The 21,690-nt window shown below is 40.3% G+C and overlaps 2 protein-coding genes across 3 annotated transcripts; one reads left to right on the top strand and one right to left on the bottom strand.

Annotated features, from left to right (window-relative positions):
* Nucleotides 1-2,324: 2,324 nt before the first annotated feature.
* Nucleotides 2,325-13,234, top strand: LOC144196010 (BICD family-like cargo adapter 1). Of its 2 annotated transcripts, XR_013326198.1 has the most exons (11): nt 2,325-2,951; nt 4,301-4,516; nt 7,582-7,698; nt 8,953-9,099; nt 9,891-10,070; nt 10,132-10,350; nt 10,526-10,669; nt 11,048-11,178; nt 11,275-11,395; nt 11,819-11,936; nt 12,211-12,357. XR_013326198.1 is itself a non-coding variant. In XM_077715974.1 (10 exons), exons 1-10 carry the CDS (start codon nt 2,580-2,582, stop codon nt 12,385-12,387), a joined length of 1,824 nt encoding a protein of 607 aa, XP_077572100.1. In that variant the 5' UTR covers nt 2,325-2,579; the 3' UTR covers nt 12,388-13,234. The 2 variants fall into 2 exon arrangements, 1 of the variants encoding a protein (XP_077572100.1); XM_077715974.1 differs by lacking the exon at nt 11,819-11,936 and having other exon boundaries at nt 12,211-13,234.
* Nucleotides 13,235-15,540: 2,306 nt separating this feature from the next.
* Nucleotides 15,541-21,357, bottom strand: LOC144195889 (ras-related protein Rab-35-like). Its single transcript, XM_077715758.1, has 6 exons — nt 21,007-21,357; nt 18,686-18,736; nt 18,324-18,447; nt 17,341-17,465; nt 17,015-17,139; nt 15,541-16,933 (listed from the first exon to the last, which is right to left on the bottom strand). Exons 1-6 carry the CDS (start codon nt 21,056-21,058, stop codon nt 16,805-16,807), a joined length of 606 nt encoding a protein of 201 aa, XP_077571884.1. The 5' UTR covers nt 21,059-21,357; the 3' UTR covers nt 15,541-16,804.
* Between the last annotated feature and the right edge of the window lie 333 nt (nt 21,358-21,690).

Genomic DNA, 21,690 nt, shown 5'->3' with positions numbered 1-21,690 from the left:
CTTTAATTTTATTATATCTATTTTTAGTTGTATATATACAGTGGGAAGATAAGTCACCAATCAATCATTTTGAATGTTTCATCTAGGGGATTAATGGTCTCCATTTTGACAAATACTATCTATAGTCCAATTTGGCAATATAATATACTACTGTAATCTACACACACAAAAAGTACTAATATGGAAACACTGCTGCCTAGCGGTATATTACTGACATACATGTACATTTACAATAATGGGTATTCTGATTTTGAGATATTCTTTGTGTTTTCGGGGCTACCAATTAAATAGGTATACATTACAGAGCCTTTTGAAAATGTATTTTGATATTGAAGTCAGCAAACATGATAAGACAGTTTTTTGTGAAATTAAGTGAGTATTTTACACACATCCACCGTAAAATATATGTATTCATGCAGATATTGAGTTCAAATATACCCATTTTACACTAACGACTTAACTTTTAAGAGATTTGGCGATTATTATGGCAGTTTTGGAGTGTAATGCCTGTTCTTTCCATAGGGGGAGCTAGAGTCCATATGATCTTATCTGTCAGTTACAAAACTGTGCCCCTAAATGTTGAATATCGGTTAAATCTATTTATTTCAATATCTTGTTTCCAAAAATAAATGTCTACGCACAAAATGACATGTTTCAAGCCTTTGTTACTTCCAATTTTGATCAAAATGCCAGTAACACAAATTAAAACAAATCCAACATTGCCAAGTGTCAACTCAAAATCCCATTGTTTTTCTTTGTGATTTCACTCCAGATTTTGGGACCTTGATTTCTAAAACCAAAGGCAAAATTGACTATCGTCTGATTTGGGACCACTTAGCAATACAGATACAATATATCATGTTTAAATGGGTGACAAATTATAAACTCTGTTTGTAATTATTTGTCAAAATAACAGCAAACACAACAGACCAACCAAAATATTTGGGAGACAAAACATTTGCCTAAAAAACAGTTTTAGTAAATATATACTGCATACGACGATATAGCATAGCATTGGAATTCAATAACAATAACATGTCGCATTTATAGTCCTCTCTTTAAATTTGATCACCATAACACATACGGCATCAACTAATGAGGATAATGTGGGCTTCAGATGAGCGCAGAGGAAAGCACCCGTTATATGGGCCCCCCCACGGGACAGCAGCAGGCAGTGACCCACTTCTTTTGTGCCATCTTCATCTGCTAAAGAGGCTTTGTTTAGAATCATTCATCAGTAAATTTTTCCAACCTCATCCATAGAGTAAACTCGCATCAGACTGATGCATTGGTGTTTTGTTTTCTTCATCAATTTTCTTGCAATGAACACAGTAGTGTCTATTTATGTAACATAAAACAGGTTCATTATTAATCTCTTCCTACCTAGAATTCCTTAAATACAGACAACTTGTAGACAACTTTGGCAACCCCCTGCATTACTTTCAGAATGTCTACAACATATTCAGAAATAAATGGAAGCATACAAAATAATTTAACTGCCTGAGACGTCCAATCCATTTTGACCGTGAGAATAAAATGAGTATTTACAGGCATTCCCCCCAGTTTAGACAAACTACAGATCTATCCTTGTCCACGAAACACTGTTCATGAATGTATGGACCAAAGTATACAATGTAAATAGAGGCATATTTCCATTTAAAAGTTTTTATTTAAACATGATGTTCCATTCCAAATAATATACCCTAACTTCATTGACGACAATAATGGTGTGGAGGACACTATATAGAAAGGAGGATTCTTTTACCTGAAATGAGCTCTTTCCTTGCTATTGATGGACATCTAATCATGTGGATCATTTCTTCATTGTGCAAACAATTTAAATGAAATCAAGATCCCTAGTAGATGTGCAATCCATCTGAATTGGGAAAACTGACTGGTTATCAGTCCTTCCCAGTTTAACCTGGACATGCGATCTACCACCTTCATGTTTTGGCCTTTTCCTAACAAAATGTATCTACTCTCCCTCCCATAATGGATCTACCACGCTGACATGACACTTCCTCGTGCTCATAAGCAGAGGTCACACAGCTGTGAGCGAAGCGCCAAAATATGGCGTTACCCTAGCCAGCCAATGAGATTCCCGCTTGTAACAGGTTGCATCTGACGTCACGAGTCAGGCGGGAGCGCGCATTGAAGAAGGGCAGGCAAGCAAGCGACGAGATTGTGCAGGTCGCGCGCACCATCTCACGAGGAACCGGCTTACAGTAATGAGGGACCCCGAGAGCCCCGCGACGACGTGCTTGTCGCCGACTGCATCGTGCTGGATTATCTCACGAGAAAGCTCTTGTTTGTCATCTCCCTGCCGGTGTGTCGTTCGCTGGCGATAAGTTAACGACGAGTACAGCGGAGGACGGAAGTCGCAGAAGAAGGAAAATAAGCTACAACTAGAATGGATGAATTCTTCATGACAGGCCACTTCGGTCAGCCCAACCCAGTCCGCGCAGGGTGGGATCATTCGGCATAAAAAAAACAACTAAAAACGGGTGCGAGAGAGGGGGAAAGGGGCAGGGAAACTAGGGCCAGTCGGCTCGTTCTTCGTCGGCCCGAGGAGACCAACTATGTCCGCGTTCTGCCTGCCGAGCGCCGGTTCAGCACCGCTAGAACTGGACAGCGACACAGCGGAGCCCGGAGGCTGCCCGGCGGCTCATTCGCTGCGCCACGCCGGCTCGGGAGGCTCGGTAGGCGGTTCCACCGGCTCCGGAGGCCTCGGTGTGGCATTGGAGGAAGAGCTGGCCATGCTCGGCGAGGAACGGGACGAAGGAGCCGGAGAACTCCCGGTGGACGCTAACGTCGACTTGCTGTCGCTCTTTCGCCAAAAGGAAAAGGATTTACTCTTAGCTGCCAAACTTGGCAAAGCTTTACTGGAGAGGAACCAGGATTTGACCAAGCAATATGAGAAAATGCACAAAGACCTCAATGACAAATTGGAGGTAATCAAGCGAATAACCATGGGTCGACGATTCTCTTAGATTTTGATTTTCGCACATGCCAAAACATTTTGTGGAAATATTCAACAAGCTTTCTTCTTTTAAGGGTTTATGCTTGTCATTTTTCATTGGAGTGGATCATAACCATATGTCCCCAAGAAAAGTTACAGGCACTTTTATGGCTTGCTTTAAGAGAGGTGGCCTTGATTTATTAGTAGGCCAACTAGTGTAGAGAAGAAATCCTGATTACTTTGGTCAAACTGTTGTGAGGAATGACTGTTGTGTTTGAAATGAGCACCGTGTGGCTTTTTGTTCTTGTTTTTGAAATCCTTCACACTAACCAACATGCCCTCAGAAACAACACGAGACTAATCCTCTCACCGTACCCGCCGGCTCACTCAATCTACTGTACATCTGTTCAGTCAGCCCTTTGATCCATATTCATCCTAATAATGCAGCTCAGAAAAGTAATCCTCTTCTTAATATAAGACCCATTGATGTTTTGGATGTTAAACTGTTTTGTCGCTCCCAATTTGAACTTCTTTGTTTACCTTCTTTTTAAGAAGAGCGTTGCTGTTGTTACAAACGTACATGTTACCCAATCTGATACAGTCCGATATATCTATTGTTGGAAGTACTAGGCAGTACATATAAGATCAGATCTGGTCCAGTAGTCGCATGTTTTTTTTGTACCATGATGCATTTCAGGTTGCTGTAAATCAACTACTGCTAGTTATTCACAGAGGCTAAAAATACCGGCATTAGATCAGCCCATACGTTAATAAAATGGAAATCTACATGGGGACATCTGGAGTTACCACCTAGCGCCTACGTCAATGAATTTCAATATTCACAGCTACATGTCTGTCAACTTCAGCCAATTGCTGCCCTTATTAATGATTGCAATTCCCTTTATTAAGCAGTAAAAAAATGAACAAATAAAATGCGGCACATGTTTACTCACATGAGGCACACTAAAGTCTAAAAATGTCTCCAAAGTGGACGAGGTGCAGTCGACGATTACGTTTTTTGTCTGCTACCAGTGACCGATACGATCTGGATTAGAACCGAAATAGGTAAAACGAGATCAGTTTTACAAAAAAAATAACTTTAAAAAAATCCAGCACTAAAGTTATATGGCGTACATCATTTAAAATGATCAAAACGCATAAAAATATGGGAAAAATTTATAAGTTGACAAGTATGCAAAGACAATTTGGAACATTTTTTTTTTATATGGGGTCACGCTGAATTTTTCGCTATAGAACTAATGTCCCCTATTTAATAATGTATGTTTTCGTGTATGTTGTTGTAACTGGTGAGAGTAATTTGTACCATGTCTCTTCTGGCAGCACTTGGAGCAGGAGAAGCATGAATTGCGTTGGCGTCTGGAGAATCGAGAGGGGGAGTGGGAGGGCCGGGTGGCCGAGCTGGAGACGGATGTCCAGCAGCTGCAGGGAGAACTGGAGCAACACCAGGTCCAGCTGAGAGAGGCTGACAGGGACAAAACCAAGGCCATCAGTGAGCTATCCGAACAAAACCATCGACTGCTGGAACAACTTCGTAGGGTAAGAAATAAAGTGTGTGTGTGTGTGTGTGTGTGTGTGTGTGTGTGTGTATGTACTTGCGATGTAAAGCTTCAGATAGCATGGAGGATTTAATTAGTCTGGGCTTTGTGTCACATGGCCTTAAGTGCTGCTCCACGCTACAGAGAACCCCACGCAACCAAAGCTCACATGTTAATTTCTTCCCACGTTGGTGGCGAGAGTCTCTCGTAAGGGAAGAGGCGCAGCCAGGTGCACGAGAGGACCCGCCGGCCCTCGGCTTGTCGGGCATTTTCACTGCAGTTCATCAGTGTGAAAGGTGTGCTTCTGAAGCTCAGTTCGTTGAATAATTTAGAGCGATTGCAGCAATACCTTTCACAATATTAAAGGGTATTTCAAAGGAATTATTTTGATCATCATTAGTAAGGATTGCTTCCAAATTGCGATTGGTAACGAGACCTAAATTTCATGTTAATATTATTACGAACAGCATTTGATATATATATATATATTTATAGTCTAATTCATTAAACTAAACCAAATAATATTAGTCTTTAACTTGGCCCTCCATTTACCTTTTGTTTTCTCATAATTGGCCCAAATCACTGGCTAGTTTTGCTGCCTTGCTTGATGTAAACAAGCTGTGAACTGCAACTCATGCATTGACACCTTGATCTTGGACCCTTCAAGCATGCTTTGCAGGAAATAACCCCCTCCAATTGGCTGGGAATAACTAAATCAGTAAAATAAACTTTGCCATAATACAAATCACACCAAAATGTTCACGCTCATAATTAGTAACTAGGAGTATCTGTCAGTCAGGAAACGCTATGGCAAATCACACGCATGATGGATCGGGCACCATTTTTGCACCGACTATTTGCCGACGCTTTGGTGCTTGCTCGCTATTGCCAAGCCTCCACAGCAAAGAGGCCAGGAAAGGATACAAATGGCACATGGCAGAATGCCCCGGAGTCTTGTACTCAAACGCTAAACATTTTAATCCCCCTTTTGCAATAGTGCGGACAACATCGTGAGAGCATTGATCCGCTGTTTGAGAAAAGAGGCTTCTGGGGGGTCGTAAATGTTAAGAGAACACCAACCTGCACTTGTTCTTTTTCATGTTTTAGCCTGCATCCTGGCCCGAGGATTTCGTCGAAGCATCTGTAAAACAAAAGCGGGAAAGTGTAAATATTCACAGGCAGGGGAAACTTGTGTATAATGTTATTGTGCGACATTCTTAAGTGTCGACACAGATTTTACGACTCATTTCCTTTGCTCTACAAGATGGGAAACTTGCATAATAGAACAAATGGGGTCAATCACAGTGCTTGGTTGTTTGTTCCACCCCTTTTCTAATTGGCTTGCCCATTTACGCTCCGCTATTCATTACCAAGCAATGCGTTGTCACTAAGTGATGTCAAATGTTTACAATTTTGATGGGATGGTGCGAACATAAAGTCCCTGGAGGGAAATGCTTAACAGAGGTGTGCTATTTCCATTCGTTCTAACAATCCTCTAATTGTAATTGTTGACTTGTGAATTAAAAACATGTGATTAGTATCTAATGAGAAGGAAACAACAGTGGGAAACATTTCACAGGGGGAAAATAGAGAGTGCTGTTACACTTAACCACTAATAGGAGTGGAAAGTTTGCCGTTTCTATGAGAAGAGCAACAGTTTTTGGGGGTTATTCATATTTATTTATGGCAATTATTAAAATAGGCATTGGTTTCCCTAATATTACCACTAATTATCATGACGAGACTTCAAATCCAGCTTTTAGTCCTACAAAGTATGATAAAATAGTAAAATTGAAGAGAAAACACTGATTTTAGGGAAAAAAACAACTAAGGAATAGAAAGGGCCACAGGAATGTTATCTTATCAGCATTTTTGAATTGGCTATAAAAATGATGGCTTTAGAATCAGGGCCCTTGAGAGGAAGTGATGTAAAATGCAGCACAGATGGGATTAGGCTGTAATCCAGGGTAATAGCCTGGCCATATGCATTGAAACAGGAACCAAAACAGGGTAGCCCCTCACTCAAGATAATTGCTCACAGCAGGTAGCAGCTATCGATTGATGAAACAATCTCAATATTGTCATCGTCTCTATTACATAAATAATGCAGCTTTATTGAGTCTTGTACTTGTTGTCAAACTCAAGGCCAGATCTGGGCAGAGAGTTAGATTAGATTAGAATTTTATCTCATCCTATATTTGGGAAATTTCTTGGTTTTATTACATTTTTGTAGACCTCAATAACTGATAAAGGACGGCTAAAATCAAATTTGTATTTTTATTTTTCTATATAAAAGTATGTATATTTGTCTCTTTAAAATGTTAACCAAATCAAACATTTCCCCCCTTATTCAATCAGAAAGTTAAAAATACAGATCCTGGTTATTTTTTCGCACAAAAATTTTGATGGAAATAAAAAATGAAAATTGAACAAAGCATTTGCCACAGTTGTCATAAAGGAATTTTGCCATACCTAGAACAGACTCATCTATGAAGTGAAATTTGCTGTGTTACTGATATGAAGTTCAGATATTTGCTTAAAATTTGGCTGCTTAAGCGCAAAATTGCTATCTCAGCTCCTCCTATTTTAAAGTGTTACCCCTCTCTTTAAATGTCAAATACTATGTATGCCAATGATCATCATATACTGTAACTGGCAACTTCCTGAGAACAGCGCTACGCTAATCAAGGCCGGTCAGGTGCCAGGTGGCCTGATCCCATAAAATTTGCTGAGGCAAGCACGGACGCTCCCGCACTGGATTGCACACAAGCGTAAATTCTTTATTTAGCGCCTCTGGAAGAAAGCCTGAAATGTAGGCAAATGGTTGGTTTACTGGAAAACTGTTATTTTATCATTTACGGGAACAGAATTAGGTGGGAGGATTGACACTCAATATAAACAAGGCCGCTGAATTTCCCCATTAAGAGGTTGATTACAGTGCTTTGTCTCCCTCTATGTCAATGTGAGTAGTACACGGTTACCGTGTATGTGTGTGTGTGTGTGTGGTTTTTCCCATTTTTTTTCTCATTTTTCCTCATTCCAATGACGATTTAACACCTCATTCAGGCTGCAGAGGTGGAGAGGCAGCTGTCCACTCAGGTCCATTCGTTACGGGACGACTTCAGGGAGAAGAGTACGTCCACAAGCCAGCATATGACACGTCTTGAGACGCTACAGGCTGAAGTGAGTTTGCTACACATTTGATTTTATACTAAAATGTGATTTGGAGCATCTAGAGTTTTCATATAGAAACAACAAACTGAACATTAGTCAGTTAAAAAACTATATCTTTTGTTGGTCTGACAAGAATTTTGTAAAAAACACAAAACTGGATTTACAGTTTTGTTTTCAGTTATCACAATAAAGTAAATGTCATTAAACTGGGATTTCTGCAATGTTAATGGATTTTTCACAACACTGACTATAGTCATATTTTCATTCTTTCATTTTCCTCTATTTTGCTCACTTCTTTTTTCTCCTCCCTGATTGGAGCAGCAAGTATTCGAAGTGAGTGATTGGCGACAATTTTCTAGCCTTCTTGCATGCTGCATGAAGCTTTTTAGATATAAATCTTGGATTATTGGGTCAAAAAAAATGTGAACAGTAAAAAAAAAGTAGAAATGCAAAATGAAATGCATGAAAAATCCTTTTTTTAAAGTCAGTGACAGTTTAGAAAGGTCAGATGTTTAAAAATAAAAAAAACGCATGAGACATTGTGATGCAAGTCATGTGTTTATGTTTGTCTGCAGCCCCTTTTTCTTACTTTCATGTGATTGGAGGGAAAACACCCTGCAATGGCCCTATAATTGAGAAATAGAGCATGGTTTATTTTTAGCTGAAGATATCCTGCAATGTTGCGTTCCTCTATTCATATACTTTGATTTTTACATGACTCGTCTGATTGTTTTCCCAGTGTGGGAAAAAAATACTTTGGCCCTTAAAGTGCATTCTTCTCATGTGCAACAGATTCACATCTAATTTACTGCAGTGTAAATGAGGTTATCAGAAGTAGATCAAATCTAGTAGCTATAAAAAGACGCATTGGGTTGTTAAGTTCATGCGTAAATATACTCAGGCAACAACAATGCTACTTTAAGAAGAAGAAACGTAAAGAAAACATATGATAAGGGTAGTCGAAGGTCGTCAATTGCTGAGTAAGCTAATATCGGGCTTTGTGTGGGTACTACCGTATCACCGAGACATTCCTAAGACGAGGGTGGCTATGACCGCCCACGCTTCTGCTAAGCAACCGACATTCTTAAAGCCAGTGGGAGTCGTCTTTTTAATCTAGTGTAAGAACCCAGTTCGCCCTGAGAGAAGACGCCACGGCATAAAATTTAGCCTTTAATCAAGTCAGTTTGAAAATCAACACAGTTGCCCTGCGAGTTCCTATTTTAATGGGGTGTCATTTTCTCTCGCCCACGCGGAACGTGTTAGATTAAGATGCTGTCAGAGAGGAAGATGGAGCTGGAACGGAGGGTGCATGTCATGCTGGAGGAGAACGAAGTACTCAAGAATACTGTGGAAGATCTTAAAGATAGGACGCTGGTTCTGGAGAAGCAGTGTCAAGAGAAGGACATTCAGGTACAAAGCATGAATGGAAAAAAAGTCATAGAAATATTTTACTGATAGTCATTTTAAAAAGGTACAATAATGGAACTCTCAGCTTTTTTTAAAATGGCTACCGCCTGTACGAATGCATTGTTAATATCAGCTGTTGATCCTGATTTCACCATGGTTACTAGCATGGCAGAATACAATCTCTGTCAAGGCAATAGTAGCAGTGCTCCCACATACTCGTATCTGTCGGTACGAACTTAAAAAAAGAAAAAAATCCAGTGTTTTGGAGACACCTTGCACTTCCACGTACTGGTATCTGTCGGTACGCAATTGAAAAAAGAAAAAAATCCAGTGTTTTGGAGACACTGTGCACTTGTTTTTGATAACTCGTCTAAGACAGTTTGTCTTGCTACACATGGTGACTACTGAAATCAGGACAGTCAAAAATTGTCTCTGAAACTGAGAGAACAAAGATTAAAACTCTGGGTAGCATCCAGGCACGAACATGAATGCATTGGAGGCAAGTTGCATGATAAGCCTAGAGCTAATGCGGAGTAGGCTAAGCTAAAGGACCGTCAGTGGGCCAAGTATTATCCAAAACCATGCGCTAAAATCTGCGTACACTACGAGAGGTGGAGAAGTCTGCACTGCTGTAACGTTTTTCATTGTCACGTCACATTTATTCACTTCTACGACTTCAATTCCAAAGTAACATAACCTGAGAAATACAGTAAATGGATGTAAACCAGTCTTTGAGATAGATTCTCTCAAAACAAGAATGTCTTCAAGGCCGTTTGTGGTTGTGTTTTGTCTAGTTGCGTCAGAATCAAGTGGAGCTTCATGAAGTCCAGTTGTCCCACAGGCAGCTAACGGCACGTCTTGAGGAGCTAACAGAAGAAACTAGCCTACATAGCCTCACCCCTCACCAGTCCAGCCTAATGTGCGAGATCGAGCAAAGCATGGAGCAAGAGGAGCAAGAACAGGAAAGAGAACAGGTATGTCCAGTAGGTGAGCCATACAAAAAGTCCAGTCCTGATTTTGTCTCTGCGTCCATAGCTGCGTCTACAGCTGTGGGAAGCCTACTGTGAAGTACGCTCGCTGTGCTCCCATCTACGAGGGAACGACGTGACGGATTCCGCGCTATCCACAGACTCTTCCATGGACGAGTCCTCGGAGACGTCCTCAGCCAAGGACGTACCAACGGGGAGCCTTCGCGCTAGCATGCTAGAACTACGCAGGCTAACGCAAAACCTTCTTGACGGCAACGAGTCGACGGTATGAATGGAGATGGTGCAAATCCATATTCATCCGTTTACATTCACATCCACGCTCCAACACCCAAATCGGAAAACATCAAAAGTCCCTTCCAATGAGATTCCAAGCCCGTCCGTGAAGGAAAATAATGGCAGAGGTTTAAAACTGTAACTTTTGTGGCATTTGCTTTTGAAAGGGTTCTCGTCGAAGTGACGAGGAAGCTCTGGAAGAACAAGTGAAGAAGCTGGGAGAAGAGCTGAGAGATGTCAGGGAGTTGTATGAAGCCGAGCAGAACAAAACACACAACAGTAAAGAAGAGTTGCTACAGCTACACAATCAGGTAACAATTTGCTTCCATTACTTGTTTGCAGTTATCTGCAATCCTGCGAAAATATGTTCATTGGCCATTAATTGCGGGCACTGAGTGTTTAGAGCGTCGGCCTCACAGTGGGGGACCTGGGTTCAAATCCAGGTCAGTCCACCTCTGTGGAGTTTGCATGTTCTCCTTGGGGCCTGTGTGGGTTTTTCTCCGGGTACTCCAGTTTCCTCCCACATTCCTAAGACATGCATGGTAGGCTGATTGGACACTAAATTGCCCCTAGGTATGAGTGTGGGCGTGAATGGCATAGCCTCCAGCACCCCCCGGGACCCTAGTGGTTCAATAAACTACTAATAGTAGTTCTACTAATGTCCATGTTATTTACCATCCAACCTACAGATGGCGATGCTCTCGATCGAAATGTGTTCACTACAAGAGGAGACCGAAAGGACGAGGAACATGGCTGCCGTCCGAGAACCCAGCGAGCAGCTTCAGAGTGCCATTAAAGACAGAGATGACGCCATATCCAAGTAGGACCCCAACAAAAGCATGACAACAGAGATGATTCTTTGATGGATTATAATGCTCCAGGCCTAATTGCAATCTTCTCGCTTTGCTTCTTCTAGGAAGAAGGCAGTGGAGCTGGAGCTAGCCAAGTGTAAAATAGACATCATGTCTTTAAATAGTCAGCTTCTGGATGCCATCCAGCAAAAGCTCAATCTGTCACAGCAGCTGGAGGCCTGGCAGGTGGGTTGTCACGATAGAAAGGTTTCCGCCTTCAAGAAGGCGATGTCAAACATTTAGGCTTATTTTTTTTCCCTCCACCAATCCTGTCCCTCTTTTAACAAAGTCATAATGTGGGAATTCACTTAAACCGGGAACACACATCCGAGAAATGTAAATGAACATTAATGATGCCCTATTAAATACTTAACCTAACAATAGAAGTCATCAAATGAGACAATACTCTAAAGCTTTCTGCATTTTAATACCCAACGACCACAGAAGTTTAGAAAATGCAGTTTGGTTGGTAGATTTTGAAATCAGCAACCAATCAATGTGTGTCCCCTGCTTAAGAAGCACAGTTAGCATCCCCCCCTCCCCCGCACCCCCCAGGCACCCCCTTTCCTTAACTAGTGGCTCTTTCCTCTCTCTTCTCCCTGCACCCAGTTTGCATCCTCAGGGCTCTTTACAGTTTGGCTCTTGTGGTTTCTGATCTAGTGGCCTTTCTCAGCCTCCGTACCACTCTCTCTTCTCCCTTGTGGCACCCTCCCCTCCTGCCTTAGAGGTGAGCCAGATGCACCATCCCATCACACCAATAACCAAACCAACTCAACCCCACCCTCCTCTTTTACCTCAAATCATTCGCGTTAAACTACAAGTTTTACCATGACTCGCAAAAATGCAGAAAATAATGAATCATGCTTCTAAAAATATATATATGACAGTCAAAATGGCTGATGCTGGTCATATTTAAAGGTCGAACTTAATTCCCTTTTCGTGGGTAGCACATGAAAGCCAATATTACTCTCTCAGTGGCTCTTTTTTGGGTTTGTTTTCAGGATGACATGCACCGAGTGATTGACCAGCAGTTAATGGACAAGCACCAGGACGAGTGGCGTTCCAGCCCCTCCTCCACGTCCAGGTCGTCGAGAGCCTCCGGCGCCCCGTCGTCCAGACGGGCGCTCCGCCTATCGGAGCGGGACCGAAAACTTTTCTCCTTTTTCAAAAAGAACTGACTGCACCAGACACGAGCGGCCGCCGAGGAAGGAAATACAATCGCATCAATGATGGAAACGACGTAGCGAAAGAAGACAGACCGCAGCACGATAAACTCTAGAGCTTTTATTCCGTGTCCTTGATATCCGACGTAAAAATTCCATCTTACTAAATACTACAAAGGTTTAAGTAGCAAGTAAAGAAAAACGTCCGTAAAAAGTCCTTTCGTCGAATATCAAGTCAATGGAATAAATGCTCACAAATAGTTTCGCTTACACTGAAGTTTGGGGGGCTCGAACTTTGCACTTTATCTGTCCTGACACTCCTCGTTCAATTCGGTGCCGATACGACATGGATCCTCTCTTAAAACCCAAATTGTAGGACACGATCAGGGTCCACGCGTTTACTCCGACCGAGAAAGGTTTTCTTGTTGTGCCTAAGACCCGATTGGCTTCTGTCCACTGCCAAGCTACCAATGCTTACCATTAGCATCCCTCGTGCCAGGCTAAGGACACTTAACTGTACAAGAATAGCGTGATTGGAACACGATTGGCCGCGGGACAGAAAACACAATGCTCACTAAAATTGTTTGGGAGAGTTTACATTTTTGAAGCCGCACCTATTTCTAATTTAACGTCACAACAATGCCATAGCACATCACCAAACTGAAAAATGCAGTGAACCCCTGTCTATTTGCACAAAAAAAGGGTGGAGCCTATTCTTGCTGTAGGTTTAAAAACTACTTGCTATTTTTGAGCTAGGGTTAAAACTAAAATTGCTTTTGCCCCATCTTGTGGCTTTATAGTGCTAAGCAACTATGTTGAAATGAGGGGAGGAGCTTCACTTAATCATGACCTTGCTAAAATGGGGTTTATGTAATTGATCGTAATTGGATTTCTTGTATTATTTTGAAATGGATAAATACATTTTTAAATTAATACGTACAACATTTATGAACAGAAATACTAAGAAAATGAATACAGACTGAAAACTTTGGTCTCAAATAACACGAATATTGATTCAATTTCACAATATTTAACTCATTTTCAGCTGTACAAGTCCAATTCAATTTCCCACCAGCCTCTCCTATTCACAATGGATTGGTCGCCTCACATGGTCAACGCCAACCAATATAACATTTATAAAACTAAATATTCCCTTGAATTATGCAGCCCTAATATAAACACTCCAAAAGAAAGATTTAATGGGGGTTCACTGTATTCCAAATCCTAACAGAAAACTTTCCTTGTGTAAACCTACAAGAGGACTTCCAATAACAGAGTATTCTTCAGCACTTTATCTTTTCTTTGACTTTAAATCCTTTCCTGGCTTTCATGTTGATGGCCAACATATGAAAAAAAAACTCCTTTATTATTTGAAACATTTTCCTAGCTAACCAAATTCTTCCAATGTTTACACAAGCGTGAGAAGGAGGACATCAAATGTTCAATTTCATATCATGAAGTTAGTATATAGTACTATTTTTTTTAGCGCGGGGTCTACCTCCATTCTCACTGCTTCGGTAATTCACGAGCACTTTGAGTTATGATGGCACTTGTTGGTCCATTTTTGGATGCGTGTTTACGTCTTAGCGTGTTTGATTTGCGCAAAACCTATGCAGAGGTCATCTAAGCTCATTATTCGAAGGGAAAAAACCCAAAGAATTATTTAGTTTTACATTAAAAAAAATGCAAGCCTAAGGAGGTCAGGATGAAGTGAATATATTTATATAAAAGAGAAAGTCCATACTTTTTTGTTTAGTCATTAATTTGTTGTTTGCTTTGTTTTTACATGGCTTTTTTGTAGTTGTATATTTTTTGGACAAGTCATAACATTTCATATGAAGCTTATTGACTTACTCAAAAAAAGATGGTTGTCGACTTCTTTGGATCTTCATAAGCATTGAAGGCAAGACGCTGTAAAAAATGAGAAAAATGTTAATTTTGTTGTATTTCTACATCCGTTTTTTTTGTATGAATCTTTGTATTTTTTGTTGTTGCTTTCTATATGTTGTAGTTTTACCGTTTTTTTTTTTTGTGACGTCATGTTAGTAGTTCCAAATGACCACGTGGAATACATTTTGTCTGCTCAAAATGAGAAAGCCATTCATGAAGACTCTTTATGAAGAGTGCCTTATTGAAATTAAAATAAAATAAAAAATACACTTCTGGATGGGCCTGTGTGTGTTACAATATGTTGAACAAAAGAAATTGGGTGAAAGATTGAAAAAAAATAAGTAAATGCCAGTCAATTAGACATGGCTATTTTTTTTTGCGTTGTTTACAAGATGTTTGGAAGTATTTACAAGGCTGTTTCTACTGAGTCATTACTAACTAATGGGAAATTGGGAGTGCCTGTGTATGTGTGGGTGGCCGTGATACAAAACAAACCATTCACTAAGTATTTTTTGTTTACTGCTTGTGTAAGATTGCAGTTTTTAGTGAGTCTATTGTGCTCCTTGTGAGGGTTTCAATTCACCTCCACTAACAGCATTAGTTTCAGTAATAAGAGACTTCCAACCATGGCAAATATTTGTCATGCCCTTTTCAGAGAAATCTCTTCTTAACAAAATGTCCCCATCTGTTTCTGACAAACACTAAATGATATGTCACAAATTAATTTACAGCTTAAGCACAATGTGAGATGGGATAAGCAGTCAAAAGATCCCCAAACAAACTTTTAGTCATTTTGTTATCAAATAAATGTAATGATAATCAGGGATTTGAAGATAATCAACTAATCATGACTGTGAATTAAAAAAAAAGATCAATTAATAACATTAAATATAAAAAAGATTGTTGTCTTACCTGAAAAGAAATCATTGTGCTGATGTTTTCTTTTGTTTTGCTTTAACTGCCAAACTGATTAACCAGGTGTGATTAGGTGTAGTACTTCTTCTCTATTTTCTTCAAATGGAGCTCAGCAGCGCCATCTCCTGAATGCTCTTTGACATCTTAGCACAAATATCACATAATAATGCAAACATTTGATTAAGCATCCTTAGTATGAACTGTCATTATTTTTAAAATAATTTGGTTTGAAAAAATGCATTTTCTGATGGTTCAAATACATATTAGAATGAAAAAGAAATTAATATAAAAATACTGACCAAATAGCTAATAAAAATGATCTGTCATTGTTCAAAACAAAACACTCTTTCCATGAGCCCAGTATACACTTTCTCCCACACTTTATTCACAGATTCCAAAAATAGACACAGGTTTAAAATGAAGTCAGGCTACAAGTCACTGACAAATGAGCTCAGTCACTACGCGTCCAATATTTATTCTTTTCAAAAATGGTTATTATGGATTAAATTCATTGCGGGTTAAACGGAATATTACATTTCTTTTTCTTTTTTAATTTCTCCAGTGTACAGCGAACCACATTGGATGAACGCGTTCAATAACAACAAACACGGGCACAGGTTATCCCGTATCGGTGATGTGTTGAGTAGAAACACAAATATTCATAAACACATATCCTTAATGAAGTGGTAATAATAGTTAGTGTGGGGGTTTGATAAAAATGGTTTGTTTTTTTTACCGCTAAGGTCAACAAGGCCAATGATTGTGGAAGATAAATCTAATCTGATGTGATGGCTGCACCTCAGTCCATCTCTGGGGGGGCTCACAAGGTATAAGTAGGGACCCCCTGATAGACATCACCTTTCAGGGGAACCCTCTCCACTATGACTTAAAAAAAAGAAAGAAAAAAAGAAACAAAAATAAAAAGGGACACCTCATTAAGACTGCCGCAATTGAAATAAAATACCGAAAAAAATGGATCAAATGATTTTTGGCTTTGCAATAATGAAGGTTAGAAGAAAGCTTGGCAAAAGTAAAGAAAAATGAAATCAGCCCATCCGTTTAATGGTTCTTCGGCACCCCATCAGATTGAAAAAAAAAAACACTTTGTTATGTAAAGGTGATCTCTTGGCGTGAGCTGCGGTAAATTATGTTACTCCCCTTCCCACAGCCCAAAAGAATACAACACTGGGGGAAAAAAACACACATACATACATACATACATACTTACATACACAAGACAAGAAAGAAAGGCCCCTCCCTCTCCTCATTGAGTGCCGAATGTCCTGTGCAGGGTGAGGAAGAGGAAGGATGAGATGCGCGTATGTGACAATGGCGGGATTACAAGATAGTTCTGGCAGTTGGGTGGTCACTTTGCAGATCCTTTGTGAAAAGGAGGAGCCTCCGCTTGAATTCCAAATAAGACTTTTTTGATCAGACGTTTGATAATAAAATCTGTACATATATTTCTTGGTGATTACTTTGTCCAAAGGGGACGCGGATTTGTCTTTAAACTTTAGCGTATATTTCGTAAATCTTTATCTGCTCTTTTAATTTAGACTTTCTGAGTCCCATCCGCTTTTTTTTTTTTTTTTTGCGGGACGCCGGCCCCCCGATGATTCGCCGCTCGCTAGCAGCACTTTTTCTTCCGTTTGCTGTTCCGGGTGAGTTTGACCACGTCGTTTTGTTGCTGTTGCTGTTGTTTGGCCATTACTTCTTTCTTGGCTCGGAGCACCAGCTCTGTGATGCAGTTGAACATCTGCGCCGCCACGGGCAAACAAAATGCTTTAAGGCACTGTCTTTTCGGACCCACTTTCCCTTCCCAGTGGCGTTTGTTTACCTCTTCCACATTGAGATTCTCTTTTGCGCTGGTCTCAAACAGGTTGATGCCCATTTGTTCGGCAAACTTCTGCGCGTCGGTGGTCTCCACCACTTTGGAGTTGGGGTCGTCATTTTTGTTTCCCACTATAAACAACAGAAAAAAAACTATGTTTGGTGTGCGGTTCACATTTTTGTTCCAGACCTCTATTGGGTTTAATTCAACTCAGGTGACAGAGTATGTGATGTAGGAGTTAGTAAAAATAATAATAATTATAATTAAATTGATTGAAAACACCAATGGACAGCAATGGAAGTCCGATCCGGTTCCAGGAAAAAAAAACTCACCTAATATTCGACACACATCGTCGCAATTCTGGTTGATTTCATGTAACCATCGTTTGACGTTGACAAAGGATTCTGCGCTGGTGACGTCGTATACCACGATGACCCCATGCGTTCCTCTGTAATACCTGAGCAGGAAGACAAGGAGACGTACTGTTTGAAATTATAGTAAAAGGTTGACAGGAGAAAAAACAGAACCCACTGTGAAAAATAAATCGCATGCATTGAATTTAATTGATGTTCCTACCAAAATGAAAATGACAGTTTCTTTCTTTTTAATTAAAAAATAAACAAATACATTAAAAAAAGAGGAAAAAGATGATTTTTTTAGGTCAACAATCTCTGATCTTAAAAAAAAAATCGGTTTATTTTCTAATGTATTATTCCTGGCAGCCTAATTTAACGAACATGATGCAAGCGACAAAGATGATATTTGATCCCCCTGCATGAAACCTTTTTGAATTGCATCTGTCATCCATAGCAGACGCGACGAGTGGAAAGTAAACCTGCGACCGGAGCTTCAAACGGCGAGCTGGCCTCAGTGCAGCTGAGCAGTGCCAAACAAACACAAAGCACATTTTGTCCGTCATCCCGACTCGATGTTTGTGTGCATGTGTGCGGCGTGTCAGCGGTGGTGTCTGAACATGTACAGCTGGCGTGCTGAACACCACCGCAAAGGACCGGTAGACTTTTTTTTTTTTTTTTGTCAGCACGTCCAGAGCTGCGGGAATATTGCTAATGCTAATGTGTAGCAAAAATTCTATTTTCAACGCCTGTTGTTTCTTTTTTACATGAATGGAAGAATTCCGAAAGAGGAGTCAAGAGCTCAGGGCCATCATATATAATGTTGACGTATTGCAGAAGATAAGAGATTTGAATGGGGAACTCCCTCCTACAGGAATCTCAAGCTGCAAACAAAGGCCTATTTCTTGGTTTGGTATTCAAAACAAGAGTCTTACTGCAAATCCACACACAGGTTAACTTACGTGGAGGTGATGGTCCGAAAGCGCTCCTGTCCTGCTGTATCCCAGATTTGCAACTTCACCTTCTCCCCATTGATCTCCACTGTTCGGATCTTGAAGTCCACTCCAATGGTGGTGATATAACTACCTGCAAAAAAAAAAATGGGCCCATTTGATTTAATGCATTGCATGATTAATATAATAAATGATAAAAACCAGGTTCCAGGGCATATTTTTGTATTTTACTGTAATCAATCTGTATTGTTGCCAAATACTTTGAAAAGGGAAATACATTGAAATTATATATTTTTTTAATTATTATTATTATAATCCATTTCAATGAAAAAGTCCAAGCAGAGTTTGCTGCTCTTCGAGCCTAAACTCACCTGAAAATGTGTTATCAGCAAAACGAAGCAGGAGACTGCTCTTCCCCACTCCTGTCAAAAAAAAACATAGAAATAATGTAAGCTTTAACGGTCAACAACCACATATTTATTTACAAGCTTGGGAATAAAATGTGAAACCAATGCATTACAGTATTGACATTCATACAGTGAAGTCCTGATATGTTAAAACCATGAACGAGAAGAAAAAGTAGGGGATAGGTGAGAAAGAAGAGTGAGGAAAATGAAATTGCCAGCCGTAAAAAGACATCAGTGTTTCATTGCTCCAATCTGTTTACAATGACCTCTCCCATGATTTAATAGGAACAATACCAGTTTCTAAGTAGGGCAAAATATGTTCAGATGCTCCAAAAGTCTCAAATGGTTGGCCTGTTTTCAATGATACACACATCCTAAATGTAACCACCACTTTAAGCACGTGGGAGTTAAGGTTTCTTTAATGTCAACTGACAAGATCCATTTTGACTAATAGGACCCAAAAGTAATAGTTAATCTTCAATTCAATTTGCTTAAAAAATGTCAATTCATCATGCTGTGACTGATCGGAATACGCCCGCCGTGCACATAACAAGTTTATCACAAATGGAGTGAATACAAACAGTAAAAGCGGACACCTATGTTTAATCTTCTTTTTATATACATATATTAATAAGCCTGTGTATTTAGGTGGCGATTAAGCCGCCAGAAAGCTCGATGCTCATCTTGTTCCTTGAAGTGATGTACTTTAGCGAACCAAACCTACAAAAAAGTCACTAAACTCCCAACACATACAACAATTAAGTAGCACTAGTCCCACAGCACAGGATAATTTGCATGGTTTGTCATCATCTCATTTTTTGAATGCTCTAATATTTCACAATAAAGAATAACGGACAAAATGGGGAAATGAGATCATAGTCTGCATTTACCAACCTCAATGTTTTCCAACTAAATGTACGCATGCCAAAATCTGCCAAAAACAGTAGTTCGTGCATTTTCTACAGAAATCATTGTGAAGTACTCCACTACAAAATCAAAACACAACATTCAGACTATTAATAAAAAAATAAAAACTATTATTGAATAGCAACCTGCACTATGCTTAATGTCCTAAAGCTGCAGTTAGAAGATGAACAAGTTAATTAGAATCTGAGGCCAACATCTGAATTCAGAAAAGCAAATGTTCTCATCTCATTTTCTGAACCGCTTTATTCTCATTAGGGTCGCAGGGGGTGCTGGAGCCAAAATGAACCCAGGACCCCAGAGCTGTCAGGCCGATGTGCTAACCACTCGCCCCACCGGGCCGGTTAGAAGCACATGTTTATCAATCAAAATAGGCAGCAGTCATTACATCTGGGACTTGTTATTTGAGTCAGTAGTATTTCCACAATTCACAGAACAGCTGAAGAAAACACTGGCATCAGTGTGCCATGGATATTGATGGTCCTTGTGCCATTATCTGGATGGACAAACCCCACAGAGCACTACAGTACTGTGGGTCCAATAGAAAGGCAAATTCATTCAACTTCAAGTCACTGCTACATTTAAAAAAAACATTTTCTGGACTAAATGAATATAACATTACAAAGAAAGTAGTGATTGGACTTTGTGGCTTGGCAGGCAATTTCTCGGAGTTACACTTTACTTGACACAATCATGATAGTCTCACTTCATTTAAACGTGACTGCCTTGAGATGTTTATCTGACTGCACTGCAGCATTGCTTTACTTCATAAAACGACATTTTTTTTCAGCCCAGTCAACAGAACTTGTTATTCAGAGGAATAATAAAACATGTGCGTTTAATTGTTCAGCGTTGTGCTAAGTGTCCTAACCTTGTAATAATATCATTTTAGCCTGCAGCTAGCGCCACAGCTTCATGACCAAGGCAAAATGAAGCTAGCCGAATTTCATGCTAGTAGCAGCGGCTAATGACACATAAAACAAGCTAAAGGGGTCGAAGTCACTCTTGTGATATTTCCACCTTCACGTGTGTTTGGCCGAAGCTGAGAAGAATATCTTGGTGACTACACGACGAAAATATGAAACATATTTGAGGGGAAAACTCGGCTGTTGCGGAGGCGATATCCGGCCTCAGCGACACCCATGCCCAGCCCGGACACCACCACCTCCGCCCTATCAATAAACGCGGCATTATGGCGGCAGATTGCACAACCAGAAACAAAATTAATTTCCCAAGTGATATAGAAACTATAGAACACATAACGTGATAGCACAGCACATCCGTAGTGTATTTATCAATTTACCCATGTGCAAAAACATGACAGGCCCATTTCCCGTGCCACATCCCCGGCCTTGACTTACCGCTGTCACCGATGATGAGCAGCTTGAAGAGGTAATCGTAGTCCCTGGCCATGCCGGTGGATCGTGGCTCACCCCCACCTTGTGCCGCTTCTTTGACCGTCTGTGGTTCTAGTCCCTCGTTAATAAAAAAAATAAAAAAATAAATAAACTGAACCCCAGACCCCCCGACTACCGGCAGTAGAAACCGTTTGCCCCGAGCCGGCGTCGTTTTTCTCGGGGGTTAGTAGTGAGTTTTCTCCCTCTGCTGCCAGCGGCCGGAAACTCGGCTTCCTCCTCTGGTGGTGGAACTGCAGCCGAGTCTCCTGCGCCCGCGAACCGGCTAAAGTGCACACTGCGCAGGCTCCAGCAGTCTAGCCGCCCTGTAAATGCCACAAACTTTTGGGACAACTTAAACAACCCTCCAACTTCACATTTAACGAAATAGTTTGATGGAGGCAAGTGTTTCAATGGGTGATCATGGCCAATAAAATGATTACACTAAAGAGATGTAAAAAAACACTCTCTTTATACTTAAATACTGGTTTTAAAAAATTGTAAATATATAGTAAAGTATTGTAAAGTTGTCATGTACATAAAAAAATATCTTACTCTCACAGTCCACACACATTGGCATACACTAGGATGTCCAAACTGTGCCTCATGGTCAATTAGAAAAATTGCATTGAAAGGGCCCACACAATAAGC

The sequence above is a fragment of the Stigmatopora nigra genome, chromosome 4, assembly GCF_051989575.1.
Source record: "Stigmatopora nigra isolate UIUO_SnigA chromosome 4, RoL_Snig_1.1, whole genome shotgun sequence".
In the NCBI taxonomy this organism is placed as follows: domain Eukaryota; kingdom Metazoa; phylum Chordata; class Actinopteri; order Syngnathiformes; family Syngnathidae; genus Stigmatopora; species Stigmatopora nigra.
The sequence above is the reverse complement of the archived record's forward strand: the minus strand, read 5'-3'. Positions and strand labels throughout refer to the sequence as shown.